This window comes from Bos javanicus, chromosome 23 (assembly GCF_032452875.1).
Source record: "Bos javanicus breed banteng chromosome 23, ARS-OSU_banteng_1.0, whole genome shotgun sequence".
NCBI lineage: Eukaryota > Metazoa > Chordata > Mammalia > Artiodactyla > Bovidae > Bos > Bos javanicus.
Window position 1 is genome coordinate 11,396,741 of NC_083890.1, and position 21,036 is coordinate 11,417,776.

The 21,036-nt window shown below is 46.0% G+C and overlaps 1 protein-coding gene across 1 annotated transcript in view; it reads left to right on the plus strand.

Moving 5' to 3' along the window:
* The window catches only part of CMTR1 (cap methyltransferase 1), a 53,535-nt gene that overhangs the window by 17,788 nt on the left and 14,711 nt on the right, over positions 1–21,036 (plus strand). The window contains exons 6-13 of the mRNA XM_061398060.1: positions 1,359–1,430; positions 2,514–2,608; positions 2,730–2,802; positions 7,669–7,867; positions 8,626–8,744; positions 10,666–10,762; positions 11,074–11,206; positions 11,867–12,046. Coding sequence (XP_061254044.1) covers positions 1,359–1,430; positions 2,514–2,608; positions 2,730–2,802; positions 7,669–7,867; positions 8,626–8,744; positions 10,666–10,762; positions 11,074–11,206; positions 11,867–12,046 — 968 coding nt within the window. The remainder of the gene's footprint in view (positions 1–1,358; positions 1,431–2,513; positions 2,609–2,729; positions 2,803–7,668; positions 7,868–8,625; positions 8,745–10,665; positions 10,763–11,073; positions 11,207–11,866; positions 12,047–21,036) is intronic.

Genomic DNA, 21,036 nt, shown 5'->3' on the forward strand with positions numbered 1-21,036 from the left:
TGTATATTCTGGTCACTACTGGGCACTGTTCCAGGTAGATAAAAAAGACTACCCCTGTCCTCAGAAAGGAATGAGAGAGTTGTTACAAAAGGAATTTGTTTATTCTCTTTCTGAAAAATTGTAAGAATTAAGTATATAGTTTTACCAGATCAGCATGTTCCAGAGAGCAGTTCTCAAAGTATAGGGACTTGAGGGATCTCCATGACCCTTTCAGAGGGTCTACAAGGTCAGTTATTTTCATAATTCTGAACAGTTATTTGCCTTTTTCATTCTCATTCTCTTGCAAGTGTCCTGGGAAGTCTTCCAGAAGCTATGACACGTGACAGCACATGCTGAATGCACATGTGGGCAGGAGACTCTCTGTCTTGTGTAAGCTGGGTGCTGAGCTTTGCAAACAGGGAAAACAGTGCCACTCTTCCCAATCATTTTTTTCCGGAATATAGTTTCCGTACACATTTATTGATATTAATATAACATTTTAAACTTGGGCTTCCCTGGTGGCTCAGAGGTTAAAGCATCTGCCTGGAATGTCGGAGACCCGGGTTCAGTCCCTGGGTTGGGAAGATCCCCTGGAGAAGGAAATGGCAACCCACTCCAGTACTCTTGCCTGGAGAATCCCATGGAGGGAGGAGCCTGGTAGGCTACAGTCCATGGGGTCGCAAAGAGTCGGACACGACTGAGTGTGTAAATATTTCTTACTAAATATTTAAACATCTCTGTTTTAATTTCTAATAATAAGGTATATAAATACACACACACACACATATACACGTCTATCTCCCACAGAAACAAAAGCTGTTCAGGATCCTCAGTGATCTTAAAGAGCGTAAAACCTGAGAATACCGAGTTTGAGCACCACTGATTTAGAGGCAGCCTCACTCGTACATGACGCTGAACTCAACATCCCCATGAGGCTCCCACGCCCTTGTTTTCTGTGACGCTGCCAAGTCAGTGCCTGAGGTCCTGCCTTCATACTCACCAAGGAGCAAGAGGCTTCCTGGCTAAAGGACAGCCTCTGTCATTTTGGGTGTTCCCAGATATCCCCCATCCTTCTGCCCCGCCACACTCTAGGGACAGACAGCTTGGGTGTCTCCTCCCTGTTTGCTTTTCTCAGCCTCAGCATTCACAAGTCTTGTATCCATATGGTGCTTTCGCGGGAGCCCCCAGGGGGCTGCTCCTTCTCGCAGCCGTCTGGAGCCGAGCCAGGGGGATTTAGGCTTTTCTCTTTCCCGTCCCTCAGGGGTTGATATTCTCTGGCAGGGACTCAAGCCCCCTTTTGCTCTGCTCACTCAGAACCCTAGATTCCCCCCAAATGCAGTCACATGTGGTCATTATGGATTGTTTTCTTCTTCCTGTAGAGAAAGATGATTATTGAAGATGAAACAGAGTTTTGTGGGGAAGGCCTGCTTCGCAGTGTGTTGAAGTGTAAGGTAAGGCCTCATGGCTAGAGCTGGCGCTGAAGATTTTGTGTGAGGGGCTGTGCTGGGTTTTTCTTATTCTTTTGAGTCGGTTGTGGGGAACCTGAAATTTAGCTAAGATTTTTTTCCTGGAGAGCAGATGTCAGTTTGGCGTGTTTCTGTGAGCATCCTTTTTCCTGGTGACTCCCCTGCCCTGCAGTGTTGTTCTGTCCCTGTGGTCAGTAGCCAGGGAGGGAACCACTTAATTTCAGTGGGTGGGTTCATCGTAACCCTGAAGGGGGGCTGGCGTAGTGGAAGTTTTGGAATCATTGTTCAGTATCAGAGCTGAATTCAAATCCTAATTTTGCGGCTTTTTTTTCTTTGCTGAGTGACCTTGGACCATTTGCTTTAGCTTTTCTGAGTTTGAGTTTCCTTATCTTTAAATTGGGAAGAAAAAAATACTCCGTGTTGTTAGAGTTAAAAGAGATAGTTGGTGTTACTCTCCCCTTGACATCTTCTGACCTGACCTGACTTTGGTCAGGAGGTGCATTGCCTGGGGCAGGGTGAGCCGGGGAAACTGAGGAGAAAATGAGTGGGAGGAGAAGCAAGGCCTGAGACGAGCCTCACGGAGCTTATTTTTCTGGCAGGTAGAGAGTTGGAAATATCCTCAGGTAAAGTGGGGCTTTCTTTTTCCAGAGAGAATTAGAAGAAAGAGAAGGGTTCCTTGCTGGGAGGTAGGTGCCCTCAGAAAAGCCTGATCTTGGTTTGCCTACCCTCTTTCTGGGTACACCCTTCATAGCAAAACTCTGGTCCCTGCCGAGTTGCTGCTGGAGTGGAGAAGCAGGCTTGCAGCGAGGGTTAGCAGTGCCAGAAGGATTAATACCACTTACCATGTGGCAGGCACGTGCTTGCTTCCCTTCTATTTTGTGCCATTTTACAAGTGAGGTAGTTGAGAGGGAGAGTGATCGAGCTGCCTGTCTGGGGTCACACATCTGGTCATTTCAGAGCTGGGATGCAGCAGAGGCCTAGCTTTTCAGAGGGCTGTGAATCCAGCTCCTCAAGCTCCGTCCTGAGGGTGATGCTGCTCACCTTGTGGTTCTGATTCTCTCCGGGCAGAGTGTGTTTGATGTTCTGGATGGGGAGGAGATGCGGCGAGCTCGGACCCGGGCCAATCCCTACGAGATGATCCGAGGAGTCTTCTTCCTCAACAGGTTTGCTGGCATTTCCCTCCCCTCCCCTCCCCCGATGCACACTGGTCGATGTTCCCATTTGAGCCTCAGTTCTCCCATCTGTCTGGTACTGAGTATGCTTTTCTGTCTTGCTTTGTTGCAGGGCAGCAATGAAGATGGCTAACATGGATTTTGTGTTCGATCGCATGTTTACAAATCCAAGGGACTCTTATGGGGTGAGAACAAGATTTTGCTTCTGAATTCATAGTGCTAAATAGGCTTCAGCTTCAGTGGCTCAGAAATTGCCATTTGTACAATGCTAGGAGAGTATTCCTGCTGGGTGATGGAGATGCATTTTGTGATGAGATATATTTTGTTTTGAGTTCTTCAGCTAGGGTTCCACAGTGCTTCCTGTGGTCCCAGGAGTGCCCTAGTAAGCAGTTATCTCTAGGGCTTCAGGCCCGGAGTCCCAGCTCCCGACTCTGCAGAGCCTGCTCTTCACTCCAGGTGGAGGAGTGCAAGGCTTGCAGCAGTGGAGGAGGGGTATTCCTGACCAGATCAGCAGGTGTGGCCTGCATAGGCCAAGGGAGCAGGGAGGTGAGGGCACAAGTTAGTGCATAGGCCTCCCTGCTGTGCTGATTAAACATGTGTTTATCCAGCCCCTGCGTTGTGCCGGGCACAGTGCTACCCACCAGGAATACATGGATGTGCTCCCTTTCCCCATGGTGCTAGGTTCTGGGCATTCTGGGGACCTGAGAGCAGGTAAGGGTGAGGGTTGGATGTGTGTAGAGCCTCTCCATGCTCGTCGACGTGTAGAGGCCAGTTGCCACCAGGAAGCTTGAGCCTGCCTCTTACAGGGTCGGGTGGAGTCTGAGTGCAGTCAGCCCTCTGTGTCTGTTGACTCTGCGATACAGAGGGCCGGCTGTACACCACCACTTTATGTAAAGGACTCAAGCATCTGCAGATTCTGGTATCTGTGGGGGGACCTGAAACCAATCCCCTGTCAATACTGAGGGACGACTGTGAGCAGTCCTTACAGTGAGTTAATGTTCCAGATTGAAACTTGTGACATCATCTGATTTGGTTGCTGCTGTTTCTGGTATGAGAGGGCAGTACTCTGGGAAATGTCTGAGTGTTGAATGAAATGTGGGCATCTGGGTTCTTTCACTGGTCTGTTTACAATCAGTATCATGTCTGAAGGTCGGGGGCAGGTAGGAAGTGCAGCATTTAGTCACAGGTGGTGTCACTCAGGGTCATACCTTCTTTGCATCTCAGCTACCTCATCTCTGAAATTAGCCCTACTAACCTGCCAGAGAACCAGGAGAACCAAGAGACTCTTAAGGTTTGCTCCAGCTCTAAAATCTGTGCCTTCAAATGTGGCCACTTTCCCTTTTTGCTTCTGTGAACAAGCTTCGTGTGGGATCCTAATTACAGGTGGTGGATCGGAATGATTTTCTACTTTACTACTCTCATTTTTCTGAACACAGACCCTCCATATGATAGAGAAAGAAAAAAGGACATTTCATTCTAGCTTTCCCTTCAGAGTTTCAAAGCATTTTCACCCTGTCCTAGAAGGTTCATTCTCTGACAGTGCAGGGGCCAGGAGCCGGCTGTTCCCAGTCCAGTTTCTGCCTCACTCAGCCTCCTCCTGGTAGGCCCCCGATTATCCACTGCTTAAAGAAATTTGTTTTCCAAGTTCTTCACTGCTTCAGCTTCACCTGCCTGGTTGTCTCCTCCATGCTGGCAGAATGGCAGGTGGACCCCTCCAGCCTGTAGTTACTTCTCTCTCCCAGGTCTCCCTCCCACCTTACAGTACCAGCAAGCTGTACGAAACGGCTCTTGGAATTAGCATCTTGAGAAAATTACATTGATATAGTGTTGATTTAATTTTCTGAGCTCCGAATGATTTCCCTTAAATCCCTGCCTGGCAGAGGAACTCTGTCAGGTTGATGGGAAATCACAGCGTCATTTTGGGCTTTTGAATGTAAACGCCTCCAGCAGCTGGGATCTGGTTATTGTCTTTTGCTGTCAGGAAAATGAAGTAGGCATCAGGGTCATACCATTCAGGTGGAGGGTGGAGATGTTACATAGGAAAAGGTGGCTGTGTTTGCGATGCTTCAGGCAGCTTCTTGACTTGCATTGATTGATAGTGGCCATGGAGAATTGCCCTTCCAGAGAAGTTCTTCTACGCTCCACTATAAAAGTGATTTCTCTTCAGCTCCTAGTGTTTGCTTCTGTCTGTTCACCCCTGTTTCCTCCCAAGGACTGGAGTGACCGCCAAGCCCAGCAGGCTTGTTGTGTTTAGAGCAGTCCCAGCAGACGTGGGAGTGGCAGAAGCCCCAGGCACACGCCCAGGTTTGCTAGAGTCTCAGTGGCTCTTGGATCAGGGAACTTAGAGTAAGAGTGCAGACAATGTGAAGCCTAGCAAAGTGTGAGGAGGTTGGAGATGGGAAGCTGGGGGGAGGCTCTTTGAGGTTTTTCAGCATGTTTCTGCTTCTACAGGTTGTGGTAAAAGGAAAAAAGAGGCTAGGGAAATAAAGAGATCATAAACAAGAATTGGAAGGGGCCAGGAAGAGAAGGGCGTTTAGATTCTTTGGGTATATGGAAGCGTATTATATATAAACGTTACGTGAGGGACTTGTGTGCCTGCGGTTATCGTTGTGGTAAGAAAGCATTGGCTATGAAGCATAACAGGATACAAAAGCTGAATGTAGATCTTTAAGTTTCAGCGCTGTCTTAGAAGAAATTAGACAGCACTTACAAAGTCCCCGCTGCCTGTGGAGCACTGCGCCAGACTCTGCAGAGAGAAAAGGAGGGGAGGGACAAGGGCCTGACTCTCAGGGAGCTGGCTGATCGAGTTGAACTTCGTGTCGTCTTAACATTTGTTCAGTATTGTACAGTTTTTAAGGGTCTTCGACATAAGGTACTTTGTTTAATCCTACAATAGCCTTAAGAAATAACCTACATTAGTTCCAGTTTGTCGTTGAGGAAGCTCAAGCTTAAAGACATAAATCGTGTTCTTGCCTTTGACTGCACAGTCAGTAAGTGGCAGAGGTGAGAACCCTGGCCGTCCTTTCTGTGAAAGGAGCGCTGGCCGCGGCCTGCGAGGGTGACACGTCTTGAAATTACAGAACAGATCATATTTATGCTGTCTTTTTGGAGGTGAGGTGCTTTCATTGATTCATTCTCCTTTCTTCTCACAGTCTTCTCACATGGAGAAGCTGGCGCCTGGGGCTAGGGCTTGGCCTGTGATGAGGAACAGTGTGTTCACTCTTTGCAGTGTGTACAGGCCTTAAACTTGTGACGCCTGCCTCACTACCGCTTTGCAGCCTGGGAAGTGCTGCATAATATTCTTGGCGTATGCCATTAGGTCTTTTTTAGTGTGCAAATGAATACAATAAGAAAATATGAATAATTGATGGCTCAGGAACAAAGAATGTTAGGGTGGTGGAGCAGAGGGAAGGGAGAAGGAACTGATGTGGCCCAGCACACTGAGTGGGCTTGCCACAGGGTGATGAAGTGTATTTTTAGCTACAGTCCCTTTCTCCAGAGACTTTTTCTACTGTTGTGATCAAGCTAGATAACCATCATCAGATGCAGAGCCCTTGTCACCTCACAAGTGACTGGACTGTGAGCATTAGTATTTCCATTTCTTTCCTATAACTGTTTCCCCTGAAGCCTTCTGATCTTTATCTGGCAGTTAGAGAGCTCTGGACAAGCACCCAGCCGTGCCAGACTTTGAGGGAGAGAAGGCTGCGCTGTCGTAGCCCTTCCTGCTGGATGTTCATCAGGGTCCCCTGCGGTCACCCCTCTGGAGCTCAGCCTCTTGTCACCAGTGCAGATGGCACGTCTCTGCCCTGGAGGCTTGAGACAAGTGGAATTCACCCTTGAGGGCCCAGGTGTGTAGAAGAGAAGTGTAAACACAGTCTAGATCTGCATTCAGCATACATTAAATTTAATTAATTTGGCCAAGCTGTGCGGCTTGTGAGATCTCAGTTCAGGGATGGAACCTGGGCCACAGCAGTGAAAGCCCAGTATCTTAACCACTAGGCCGCCAGGGAACACCCAGCGTTTTATATTAAGAATTTAAAGCCACTTAAGTGGCCAGAACTAATCATCAAATACAAATGATGATAGTGTAATTCAGTCATTCTTTAGGTGGCTGGATGCTCTGATGGCTGCCTAGATCAGTGGCTCCTGTTCTCCCAATCTAACCAGCTTCCAGCTCTGCCCTGCGCAGGCCCTGGTCAGCAGAGGGGCAAAGGCAGGAGCGGAGGTGTGCAAAAAAGGACGCACAGGGCACTGTGGGGTCTTGGATGGAGTCGTGGAACGAATGAGGGGTCTGGTGAGGTCTGAAGCATGTCTGGGCTGTAGTTCATAGAAATATACCCGTGATGTCAGTTTATTAATTTTTACAGCTGACCGTGTAAGATGTTACTAAAGCTGGGTGAAGGACATGTGCGAACGTTGTCCTCGCAACTTACCTGTACGTCTAAAATTATTCCATGATAAAAACTTAATTGGAGGGGAAAAAAAAGGTAGCGTCTAGGAGGAAGGGACAAAGGGACGCAGAGACTGTCATCTGGAAGGTGAGGCCCTGGGCTGGGAGGAAGTGATGTGAGAGCCTCTCAGACTCTGGTTGGACAGGAAGCCTGCGTCTCCTGCTCAGGCTGACGGGATGCTGACTAAGCAGTGCTGCAGACTGTGAACAGGTCGATTTGTGTCTCCGCGTTTCTCTTTCCCTGTCTGTCATGTGGGGGGCTAGAACATCTACCCCACTCGTTGGGACTTTTGTAAGGCAGGATATGGTGGGGAAAAGATGCTGAGAAATAAAACATGCACACTTGGGTGCCCATTAGGGTGTTTTATTAGGAGTCTGAGCTGGGTATGGTGGTGTGAAAGGCATCAGGGGTGTTTTGAGGTGGAGATGGGTGACTGAAGGCAGTGGTCTTAGAGGACACTTGCCTGGTGGTTGTGGCTCTGGCAGGAACTCTGCACTGTGCTTGCTGAAAGGCTTATTTTACTCCCCTGCTTTCTCTTTCCTGCTCCCCACTGAGGCATTTTTCCCCTCTTCCTCCCCTGGCTTCCACTTACCTCTGCAGAAGCCGCTGGTGAAGGACCGGGAAGCGGAGCTTCTGTACTTTGCCGACGTCTGTGCGGGCCCGGGCGGCTTCTCGGAGTATGTGCTGTGGAGGAAGAGGTGGCACGCCAAGGGCTTCGGGCTGACTCTGAAGGGCCCTCACGACTTCAAGCTGGAGGACTTCTACTCCGCTTCCAGCGAGCTCTTCGAGCCCTACTACGGTAGGGACACGGAGGAGGCCCCAGGGACCCAGAGGGACAAGTCTTATCAGGAGGAGTTACTGTCCACGTGCCATGTTTTCTGTCCCGGGGCTCTCAGCCTGGGGTTCCCAGCCCATGTCATGAGGTCTCAGTCTCCTTTTGACTATGCCTTTTACCCCAGGCCTGTGGGATCCAGGTTAACCCTCCAGTAGGCAAACTTGCAGCAGATCCATGTTAATTTCTCCTTCCTTCTCTTGTGGTGACAGGAGATAATAAAACTGTTTGATCTCTGGCTGAGAACTGGCAGGGTTATTAACAAATACAAACCCACACCCATCCCCAGCCTTGTATGCCAGATGCTCAGCAACCGCCTAGCAGTTCCCTCCACTCTGTCTTGCTTCTTGTGACTTGGCAGGAAATTCCAAGTCCTTTGTTAACAGAACTTATGAAGAAGTTGATATTGCTTCCTAAATGTAGGTGCTTTAAACACACGTTTGATCTTGAACATGAAGACCTGTTTCAGTTGATGGCTCACGGCTGGTTGACTCCTCTTGAGCTCTCCTCTACTGTAGCAGGGCCCTGTTTCTGCCTCCTGGCCCATCACTGCAGGGCAGCCTTGTGTGACGGGTCCTTCACTGAGCTGCTCCTCACAGAGCTCTTCTCCTGGGCCTTGAGGCCTGCCTGGTACCTGTGTTCACAGCCCTGGCGAGGTTGTGTCCCGCTGCCAGGGAGGCACAGGGCGGACGAGCTAAATGTGAACCTTGTGTCCTGTCTGTCAGGTGAGGGTGGGATCGATGGAGACGGAGACATCACCCGCCCGGAGAACATCAATGCTTTTAGGAATTTCGTCCTGGATAACACCGATCACAAGGGCGTCCACTTTCTGATGGCTGATGGGGTAGGTAACCTGCTCTTCATGGGGTGATGATGTATGTTTTTATTCTTTTTGTACATCTTTTCCATTTGTAACTTTGTCAAGGCTCTGCTGTTATGGTCATCTTTGCTTGGGGCAGGCGGATCTGCCCAGCTCACTTCCTCAACGGGCCTCTGGTGAGGGTGGAGGCCTGGTGAGGGGGCACCGTGACTAAGACGAACTCGGCAGAGCCGACAGGAAGGACGTTTCCATCGTTTGTCACCCAGGCGCTGCTCTTGGAGAGGCTGTCTGTACACGGCCACTCCTAAGCCTCAGGAGCAGCTGATAGGTGACCACGTAACCAAACGCAGCCACTCCATGTTAATTAAGACTCCATATTAAGACTCTGCAAGAGGCTGTGTCAGTGGCTGGGCTGAAGAAGATACTCAGGTTGCCCATTTCTTGGGCAGCTGCCTGAGGCGTAGAGGCACCCCTGCAGCTTTCTCCCCTAGTAATCTGACGCTGCCGGTAGTCTTCTCTGGACTACCAGAAAAGTTGTGAGCCACAGCTTCGTGTAGAGAAAGGTCAGAGAACGCGGCAGTTAATCCAGGGTCACATGGCCAGAGTTGCAAAAAGCTTCTGGAGCCCCCTGGGCAGCCTCTTAAGCAGTAGCTGTGTGGAGAGGTGAAGAAATGTTTAAGATGTCAGCACAGGAGCCGAGCGTGCCCTCAGTCCCCAAAGATTGGTGCCTAGCAGGGGACATCAGATAGGCTTGGGTGGAGGGAGGGGCCACTTCCGCTGAGCCTGTAGGGGTCTGATATGCTGGGGAGGCAGCCGTGCAGGGCATCAGCTCGAGTGGCAAACTCAAGGATTGTCCCTCTGACTTAGCCAACATAGACTGGTGACCCACATGGGATTTTTTGTGTGTGTTTTTTTTCCCCTCTCCCTATAAACAGCTGTGCATTTTAAGAAGCATCTGTAAATCTGGAAGACATTACTGAACATTTTTACTTCTGGAGACCAGGCTGGGGCCAGTTAAATGGAGGCCAGCCTCTTTGCTTCTCTTAATTATTGTGATAAAAATCACATAACATAAAATGTACTGTTGCAGCCATTTTTAAGTTTACAGTTCAGTTATGTTAATTATAATCATGCTTTCATGAAACAGATCTCCAAAACTTATTCCATTTTACAAAATTGAAATGCTATGCCCATTAAACAATAACTTGCCTCTTTTCCCATCATAGCCCCTGGCGTCCCTCACTCCCCTGTGAGCTTGGCTCTCTGCTCCTTGCTGGGATCTCACAGGGAGGGAGACCACTCCAAGAACAGCAACGTACATTCTTCATACAAACAGCCTGCCCAGAGACTCTGCCAGCTGGAGGAAGAGGCTCCATGGTCCTGGGACAGGAGGGGGGGTTTTGTGAGTAAATCTGTGGTCAGCAGAGAAAGGAAGATTCTTGTGACTATCAGAGTTAGGCAGAGTTTCTCCTGTCACCAGACTGGGGCCTCTTCAGTGGTCAGCCCAGGACTGAGGGAGCCCATACAGATTTAGCCACACGTGCTCCCTGGGTCTCACTGGACTCACCAGGGCATTCAGTTTCCTGACTTGTAGTTGGCTTGTGACCAGCGTATTTTGCCTCTGTTCTGCCGTATCCTTCCCTTGGATTCCAGCATGAGTTTTAAAATTTTCTGGACCATCTCCTTGGAGGAGCAGATCCCCAGGAGCGATACAGTAGGAAAACAGCACTGGCTCAGTAGGCAGGCCTGGGTCCCAGGTGCTGTCTTTACCACAGGGAGCCATACGACCACGCCAGAGAATCTAAACACCAGACTGTATCTGTGTCAGTCAGCTGGTGGAGACCAGTGGAGACACCTGAAGAAGGTTCAGGGAAGATGAGGTCGGAGCACCCTTCAGTCCTCGTCACTTCTCTTTTCTGCTCTGATCGTTGCGTTCTCGTTTCAGGGTTTCTCAGTGGAGGGACAGGAGAACCTGCAGGAGATCCTCAGCAAACAGCTGCTGCTCTGTCAGTTCCTCATGGCGCTGTCTGTTGTCCGGACAGGTGACACTTTGCCGTCTCCCCACCCAGGACCCATCAGAGGCCCTGTTGTACAAGAACATGTGTTGGGGTTGGCTTGAAAGTTAGCTAATGGTCTGCTTGTATGAGATGACACATGGTGGAATGAGGACTTTAGGGGGGAAAGTGCTATGGAATCCCCAAAGTCCCCTCTACAACTCTTTCCCTTCTGTGGCCTGTGACTTTTAATGGGCCCAGGTATCTGGGCCCTGACTTTGTCATAGTCCCTGAGATGACCCAACTCATTTCCTGGAGTGGAAGCTGCTGACTATCGTTGGTGTTTTCTCTTAACCTAGGAGGCCACTTTATCTGTAAAACCTTTGACCTCTTCACACCGTTCAGCGTGGGGCTCATCTACCTGCTGTACTGCTGCTTTGAACGAGTCTGTCTCTTTAAGCCGATTACCAGCCGTCCTGCCAACTCAGAGAGGTGAGGCTTTCCTCTCCCTTTGAATCGGACTAGTTGGCTAAATGTCAGAACAGGAAAACCTGGTGCATCTCTGGCATGAGCAACTCAAGCTACATTAAAAAACCCTGATTTAAAAAAGTGATTGGAGCCAAGAGGACTTGGATTTTCTTGGTTCTCTGATGTACTGTTCAGCCTCCGCCTCCTCCACCAACCTTGTTCACCACATTTTTGTGGGCGATCCTTGGCTTGGCCCAGGAGGGTGAAGGAGACCAAGGAAGGGTTACCTGAAGGACAAGTGGGCCACAAACCAGAGTCACTGTGTGCATCCCAGATGGGACGCAGTGCCCGTGCATCTTGTGAGAGAAGAGGCAGCCAGTCCGAATTGCTAGGTGGCTTGTTAAAAACACAGATTTCTGGGCCCCATCCCTGGAGAGTCATTGCCCTTAGCAGACTTCCCCAGCTGATGGTGATTCAGCCAGCCTGGCACAGGGTAATTGGAAACTACTGCCATAGAGAGTAGAAACACAGCCCAACATAAGAAGGAAGGATTTGAGGTGAACTTTGCAGCACTCTGTTCTTGGTACGTAGACAGGGGTTTTGTGACTCAGCAGGAGGTTCAGGGAGGAGGAATTATACCGGGGAAGCCCTTGCTCAGTGGAGTGACAGGGTCTCTCCTCTCAGGTATGTGGTGTGCAAGGGCCTGAAGGTGGGCATAGACGAAGTGCGGGATTACCTCTTCTCAGTCAACATTAAACTCAACCAGCTGCGGAACACTGATTCTGACGTCAACCTTGTGGTCCCCTTGGAGGTGATCAAGGGAGACCATGAATTTACTGACTACATGATACGGTCCAACGAGGGGTAAGCAGACCAGTGTGTTTTTTCCTTCGTTTCTTTTTGTTGTTGTTGTTTGCTTGCATCCCCAGGGTATCAGGAAAGCCCTAGGGATGAAGAGAATGAAGAACTGAATGACTGGCTCTTGGTATCACTTTGTCCGTTTTGAAAAAGTGGTAGCTGAGATCGGTTTGCTTGCTCCAGGGCTCCCTAGGACTTTGAGTACCTTGAGGACTTTCATCCTGCTCCCATGCCTTGTCAGAGGGCGGCTGGTGGGAGCCTGGCTGGCATAGCCCTGCCCGTGAGAGCCTGAGTATGATAGTGAAGCTAGAGGGCAGACTTGTTTTGTGTCCTTGGAGGAAGGAATAATCTCCCTTTAATTGCTTCCATTTGTAGAAGGCCATCATAGTTTGCTGTCCCATGAAGTCCCTTAGTTGGAAGCAAGAGATGGCTGGAAAGCAAGTATATAGCATGCTTTTGGAAGTTTCTGTTATCAAAACTTTTGCCAGACCATGAGTGTCTCAAATAGGCCATCTGAATGCTGGTTTTGTTTTTGTTTTAACCTTCATTAATTGTTTTCCCCTCCTTGTTAGTGGTGATAATTTAAAGTTGTGCCGGTTGGCTCAGTTTTCTAAGTGGGCAAACCTCATTGAACAGTTTTCTGAGGAAGCTTGGAGAGTTGTATAGTAGCAATGAATCAATAGAAGTGCTTGCTTAGGGGGCCAAACATGTACTGGAAAGGTAATTTCTAAGTGGAACCCCAAGTCTCCCAGAGAAGGTTGAATGTATGGGTGGCCCTAGGGAAACATAGGAGGAGAGGAAGTCTTTATCCATCTTCTCTCAGTATTTTAACTTTCCATTCTGTGGTACTGCTGCATAAGCTCTCTCATCTTGATGTAAGAATTGGCACCAAGGTGGAGCCGGTACTAAGTTTCAGCGTGTTGTAGATGAGGAAGCAGGCCCGGGACCGGAAATCAGCAAAGCCAAGGCTTTGTCACAGTTCTGGACTTCTTTTTGTTGAGCCGTGCTGCAGTTTCATACGGGTGTGCGTGGATGCATGGCAGAACTGGTCTTCTCAGAGCTCCCAGTTGCAGAGTGTTTAAGCAGCCTGGTAAATTGATTTGTGTCTGGTATATTGGGGATGTTTTTCCCAATCTGTGGTTTGCCTATTCATTGTCTTAATGATGTCTTTTGATAAGCAGAAGTTAAAATTTTTTTGAGTCCATTTTTAAATTGTAAAATACACATAACAGAATTTATCATTTTAACTTTTTTTTTCATTTTAACCTTTTTTAAAATGTGAAATTTAGTGGCATTAAATATATTCACACTGTTCTGCAACCATCACCACAATGCATTTCCAGAGCTTTTTAATCATCCAAAGCGGAAACTCTATACCCGGGAGATGACGACTCCTGTTCCCCCATCCCCAGCCATTGGCACCGTCTGTTATTCTCTCTGTGAACTTGCTTATTGCATGTACCTCATATAAGTGCATTCATACAGCATTTGTTCTTTTGCCTCTGGCTGTTTCACTTGGCATAATGCTTTTAAGATTCATCATGTTGTAGTATGTGTCAGGGTTTCATTCCTTTTTTAAGGCTAAGTAATAATCCATTATATGTGCATACTACATTTTGTTTATCCATTCAGCTGTTGAGAACATTTGGATCTTCCTCACGTTTCAGCTATTGAGAATAACGCTGCTGTGAATGTTGGTGTGAAAAGTAACTGTGTCCGTCCCTTCACTTCATCCGGGTATACATCTGGAAGTGGGATTGCTGCACTACTTTACATTCCGATCAGCAGTGCATCAGGGTTCCAATTTCTCCACATCTTCACCAACACTTGTTATTTTTTGATTTTTTTTTTTCCATAATAGCCATTCTAGTAGGTCTGAACTGGCTCTCATTGTAGTTTTGGTTTGCATTTCTCTAATGACTAATAATGTTGAATATGTTTTCATATGCAAATTGGCTATTTGTATATCTTTTTTGAAGAAATATATTCAAGTCCTTTGCCCATTTTTTAAAAAATTTTATTTTTTATTGAAGTATAATTGACTTACAGTATCATATTAGTTTTTGGTATACAGCATAATGATTTGATTTTTTTTTAAATTATTTATTTAGTTTCAGCTGTGCTGGGTCTTCATTGCTACACATGGGCTTTCCTCTAATTGCAGCGAGCAGAGGCTAATTGGGGTGCTCAGGCCTCTAGTTTCGGCGGCTTCTCTAGTTGTGGAGCACAGGCTCTAGGACTCTCAGGCCGCAATTGTGGCCCACAGGCTGAGTTGCCCCAAGGCATGTGGAATCTTCCCGGGCTGGGGATTGAACCCTTGTGCCCTGCATTGGCAGTTGGATTCTTAACCACTTGACTACCAGAAAGTCCGATTTGATATTTTTATACGTAAGAAAATGTTCACCAAAGTCTGCTTACCACCCATCACCATAAAAAATTATTAAGATATTATTAACTGTATTCCCTGTACTGTACACTACATCCTGGTGACTTACCTATTTCATAACTTGAGGTCCGTACCTCTTAATCTCCCTCTGTCATTTCACTCATACTCCCCATTCCCCTCCCCTCTGGCAACCACCAGTTAGTTCTCTATATCCAAGAATCTGTTTCTTCTGTTAATGTTTGTTCATTTGTTTTGTTTTTAGATTCCACATATAAGTGAAGTTGTATAGTATGTATCTTTCTCCGACTTATTTTACTTAGCATAATACTGTCTAGGTCCATTCACATTGTTGTAAATGGCAAGATTTCATTCTTTTTTATAGCTCAGTAATATTCCTTTGTGTATATATATACTACATCTTCTTTGTTTATCTATTGATGGACACTTAGATTGCTTCCATATATTGGCTGTTGTAAACAATACTGAAGTGAACATTGGGATGCATATATCTTATTTTTGTCAGAAAAATAGCCAGAAATGGAATTGCTAGATCATATGGTAATTCTGGCTTCCTTGGTATACCGCTTAGCTGGTAAAGAATCCGCCTGCAATGCAGGAGACCCCAGTTTGATTCCTGGATTGGGAAGATCCCCTGGAGAAGGGATAGGCTGGTTACCCACTCCAGTATTCTTTGGCTTCCCTTGTGGCTCAGACCTGCAAGGTCGGAGACCTGGATTCAATCCCTGGGTTGGGAAGATCCCCCGGAGGAGGGCATGGCAACCCACTGCAGGATTCTTGCCTGGAGAATCCCCATGGACAGAGGAGCTTGGTGGGCTATAGTCCATAGGATTGCAAAGTCAGACATGACTGAAGTGACTAGCACATGGTAGTTCTATTTTTAATTTTTTGAGGAACCTTTATACTGTTTTCTATGGTAGCTGTACCAGTTTACATCCCTACCAACACTGCATGAGAGTTCCTTTTTCTCCATATCCTTGCCAACAGTTATTTGTTGTCTTTTGGGGATGGCTGGATGGCATCACCAACTCGATGGACATGAGTTTGAGTGAACTCCAGGAGTTGGTGATGGACAGGGAGGCCTGGCGTGCTGCGATTCATGGGGTCGCAAAGAGTCAGACATGACTGAGCGACTGAACTGAACTGATTCTGATGGGGAGGTGATATTGTGGTTTTGATTTGCATTTTCCTGATTAGATTAGTGATGTTGAACATCTTTTCATGTGTTTATTGACCATCTGTATGTCTTCCACAGAAAAATATTTAAATCCTCTGCCTATTCTTTAATCAGTTTTTTAAAACTATAGTTTAATCAAGTGTTTTTTAAGTTGAAATATAGTTGATTTCCAATGTTGTGTTAGTTTCTAGTGTACAGGAAAGTGATTCAGTTTATGTATGTGTATATGTTATTTTTCAGATTCTTTTCCGTTACTACAAGGTATTGAATATACTTGCCTGTGCTATAGAGTAGGACCTTATTGCTTATCTGTTTTATATGTAGCAGCTTGTATTTGGTAATCCCAAACTCCTGATTTATCACTCTCTGCCTCTTGCCCCTTGGTAACCATGTTTGTTTTCAGTGACTGTGAGTCAGTTTCTATTAGTCTATTTTGTAAACAAGTACCTGTGCATCATTTTTTTAGTTTCTACATCAAAGTAATATTGTGTGATATTTGTGTCTGTCTGACTTTCTTCACTTAGTATGATAATCTCTAGGTCCATTCATGTTGTTGCAAATAGCATTATTTCATTCTTCTTTAAAGTTGTCTACAGAGAATCCCTTGGTGTGGGAAGCCTCTCCCTTCCACGTGTTTTTTTTTAAGAATTAAAAAAATGTATTTATTTTTGGCTGTGCTAGGTCTTTGTTGTAGCGTGGGCTCTTCTCCTTGTGGTGAGGGGGGCTACTCTTCACTGCGGTGTGTGGGCTGCTTACTGCGGTGGCTACTCTTGTTGCAGAGCACAGGGCTCTGGGGCGTGCAGGCTTCCGTAGTTGCACAGGCTCCAGAGCACAGGCTTAGGAGCTGGGCGCATGGGCTTTGTTGCTCCGCAGGATTTGGGTTCTTCCTGGACCAGGGGTTGAATCCATATCTCCTGCATTGGTAGGCAGATTCTTTACTATTGAGCCACTGGGAAGCCCTATTGCATTCTTTTTCGTGACTGATACTGCATTATGTGTGTGTGTACGCACACACCACATCTTCTTCATTTATCTATGTGTTTTTTTTATGTTGAGTTGTATGAGTTCTTTTTATGTTTTGTATTGTAACCCCTTATCAGATACATTGTTTGCAGCTATCTCCCTCCGGTTCAGTCTGCTGCCTTTTTGTTTTGTTGCTAGTCTCCTTTGCTGTGCAAAAGCTTTTTAGCTTTTGATGTAGTACCAACTGTTTAGTTTTTTGTTTCCCTTCTCCAAGGAAATATGTCCCCCCAAAATTGCTGAGACTGGTATCAAAGAGCATACTACCTGGGTTTTCTGGAAGTTTTATGGTTTCAAGTATTACTTATATTTAAGCCTTAAATCCATTCTGGGTTTATTTTTGTATAAGGAGTGAGAAAGTAGGCCAGTTTTGATTCTTTCGCATGTAGCTCTCCGTTTTCCCAACGCCATTTATTGAAGAAGCTGTCTTTTCCCCGGTGTATATTCTTGCCTCCTTGGTCATAGCTTAATTGCCCATATTTCCTAGTTTGAAATTAGGGAGCATGACACTTCCAGCTTTGTTCTTCTTCTGAAGATTATTTTGGTTATTTGGGGTCTTTTATGGTTTCACACAGATTTTAGAATTATTTGTTCTAGTTCTGTAAAAATTGCCATTGGTATTTTGATAGGGTTTGCATTGACTGTAGATTGCCTTAGGTAGTGTGGTCATTTTAACAGTATTCTTCCGGTATCTTCCAGTATGTCTTTCCATTTGTTTTTGTTATCTTCAGTTTCTTGAATGAATCAGTGTCTTACAGTTTTATGAGTACATGTCTTTTACCTCTTGGTTTACCTCTTAAGTTAGATTTATTTGTAGGTATTTTATCTTTTTGATGCAGTTGTAAATGGTATTGTTTTCTTAATTTCTTTTTCTGATAGTTTGTTGTTAGTGTATGGAAATGCAGCAGATTTCAGTTTATTAATTTTGCCTTTTTTTTTTGCCGCACCTCATGGCATATGGGATCTTAGTTCCCCAACCATATGTCCCCAGGAGGAGCCCCAGTGGCCTCCTGTCTCAGGGAGGCTCTCTAATTTAAAGATCAGCAGGTGGGTCTCACCCAGACTCCTCTCAAATTACCATCTGAGTGCTGGGACTTGAGAGTATGTGAGAGTTTGCAGGTACCCCTTAGGGGTCTGTTTCCTACAGCCCTCCAGCTCTCTTCTGCGAAGTCCCTGGGTGGGGGAGTCCCATCCGGAGCTTGGATGCCTCAGTCCTTGGGGAGAACCCCTGCAGTTGTGGCTCTCTTTCCATTTGTGAGTTACCCACACAGGGTTTTGGGTGTTGTCTATACCTCATCTCTGCCCCTCCTACCCATCTCATGGTGATTTCTTCTTTATATCTGAAAAATCTTTTCTGCTAGTTTTCACATGGTTCTCATAGACAGCTGGTCTGTTCAGTTTAGTTCAGTCACTCAGTCATGTCCGACTCTTTGCAACCCCATGGACTGCAGCACACCAGGACTCCCTGTCCATCACCAACTCATGGATTTTACTCAAACTCATGCCCATTGAGTCCGTGATGCCATCCAGCCATCTCATCCTCTGTCATCCCCTTTTCCTCCTGCCTTCAATCTTTCCCAGCATCAGGGTCTTTTCAAATGAGTCAGCTCTTCACATCAGGTGGCCAACGTATTGGAGTTTTAGCTTCAGCATCAGTCCTTCCAATGAATACTAAGGACTGATTTCGTTTAGAATGGACTGGTTGGATCTCCTTGCAGTCCAAGGGACTCTCAAGAGTCTTTTCCAACACCATAGTTCAAAAGCATCAGTTCTTTGGCTCTCAGCTTTATTTATAGTCCAACTCTCACATCCATACGTGACTACTGGAAAAACCATAGCTTTGATGAGACGGACATATGTTGGCAAAGTAATGTCTCTGCTTTTTAATAAGCTGTCTAGATTGGTCATAACTTTCCTTCCAAGGAGTAAGCGTCTTTTAATTTTATGGCTGCAGTCACCATCTGCAGTGATTTTGGAGCCCAAAAACATAAAGTCTGCCACTGTTTCCCCATCTCTTTGTCATGAAGTGATGGGACTGGATGCCATGATTTTTGTTTTCTGAATGTTGAGCTTTAAGCCAACTTTTTCACTCTCCTCTTTCACTTTCATCAAGAGGCTGTTTAGTTCTTCTTCACTTTCTGCCATAAGGGTGGTGTCATCTGCATATCTGAGGTTATTGATATTTCTCCTGGCAATCTTGATTCCAGCTTGTGCTTCATCCAGCACAGCATTTCTCTTGATGTACTCTGCATAGAAGGTAAATAAGCAGGGTGACAATATACAGCCTTGACGTACTCCTTTTCCTATTTGGAACCAGTCTGTTGTTCCATGTCCAGTTCTAACTGTTGCTTCCTGACCTGCATATAGGTTTCTCAAGAGGCAGGTCAGGTGGTCTGGTATTCCCATCTCTTGAAGAATTTTCCACAGTTTATTGTGATCCACACAGTCAAAGGCTTTGGCATAGTCAATAAAGCAGAAATAGATGCTTTTCTGGAACTCTCTTGCTTTTTCCATGACCCAGCGGATGTTGGCAATTTGATTTCTGGTTCCTCTGCCTTTTCTAAAACCAGCTTGAACATCTGAAAGTTCATGGTTCACGTATTGCTGAAGCCTGGCTTGGAGAATTTTGAGCATTACTTTACTAGCATGTGAGATGAGTGCAATTGTGCGGTAGTTTGAGCATTCTTTGGCATTGCCTTTCTTTGGGATTGGAATGAAAACTGACCTTTTCCAGCCCTGTGGCTGCTGAGTTTTCCAAATGTGCTGGCATATTGAGTGCAGCACTTTCACCGCATCATCTTTTAGGATTTGAAAGAGCTCAACTGGAATTCCATCACCTCCGCTAGCTTTGTTCGTAGTGATGCTTCCTAAGGTCTCCTGGACTTCACATTCCAGGATGTCTGGCTCTAGGTGAGTGATCACACCATCGTGATTATTTGGGTCGTGAAGATCTTTTTTGTACACTTCTTCTGTGTATTCTTGCCACCTTTTCTTAATATCTTCTGCTTCTGTTAGGTCCATACCATTTCTGTCCTTTATTGAGCCCATGTTTGCATGAAATGTTCCCTTGATAACTCTAATTTTCTTGTAAAAATCTCTAGTTTTTCCCATTCTATTGTTTTTCTCTATTTCTTTGCACTTACCTCTGAGGAAGCCTTTCTTATCTCTCCTTGCTATTCTTTGGAACTCTGCATTCAAATGGGTGTCTTTCCTTTTCTCTTTGGCTTTTTGCTTCTCTTCTTTTCATAGCTATTTGTAAGGCCTCCTCAGATAGCCATTTTGCTTTTTTCATTTCTTTTCCATGGGGATGGTCTTGATCCCTGTCTCCTGTACAATGTCACGAACCTCTGTCCATAGTTCATCAGGAATTCTGTCTATCAGATCTAGTCCCTTAAATCTATTTCTCACTTCCACTGTATAATCATAAGGGATTAGATTTAAGTCATACCTGAATGGTCTAGTGGTTTTCCCTACTTTCTTCAATTTAAGTCTGAATTTGGCAATAAGGAGTTCACGATCTGTGCCATAGTCCTGGTCTTGTTTTTGTTGACTGTATAGAGCTTCTCCATCTTTGGCTGCAAAGAATATAATCAATCTGATTTTGGTATTGACCATCTGGTGATGTCCATGTGTAGAGTCTTCTCTTGTGTTGTTGGAAGAGGGTGTTTGCGATGATCAGTGTGTTCTCTTGGCAAAACTCTATGAGCCTTTGCCCTGCTTCATTCTGTACTCCAAGGCCAAATTTGCCTGTTACTCCAGGTGTTTCTTGACTTCCTACTTTTGCATTCCAGTCCCCTATAATGTAAAGGACATCTTTTTTGGGTGTTAGTTCTAAAAGGTCTTGTAGGTCTTCATAGAACCGTTCAACTTCAGCTTCTTCAGCATTACTGGTTGGGGCATAGGCTTGGATCACCGTGTTATTGAATGGTTTGCCTTGGAAACGAACAGAGGTCATTCTGTCATTTTTGAGATTGCATCCAAATACTGCATTTCGGACTCTTTTGTTGACCATGATGGCCACTCCATTTCTTCTGAGGGATTCCTGCCCGCAGTAGTAGATATAATGGTCATCTGAGTTAAATTCACCCATTCCAGTCCATCTTAGTTCGCTGATTCCTAGAATGTCGACATTCACTCTTGCCATCTCCTGTTTGACCACTTCCAATCTGCCTTGATTCGTGGACCTGACATTCTAGGCTCCTGTGCTGTAATTTTGGTGTCCCATGTGAAGAGGTGAGCTCAGGGTCTTACTGTGCCATCTTGACAGACCTGCCTTTGCCCATCATTAAATTGATTTGCTTGATTTTTGTTGTTTAGTTATAGAAATTAATACATTCTGGGTATTAATTTCTTAATCAGATATATGATTAAAAATATCTTCTTGTATTCTGTGGG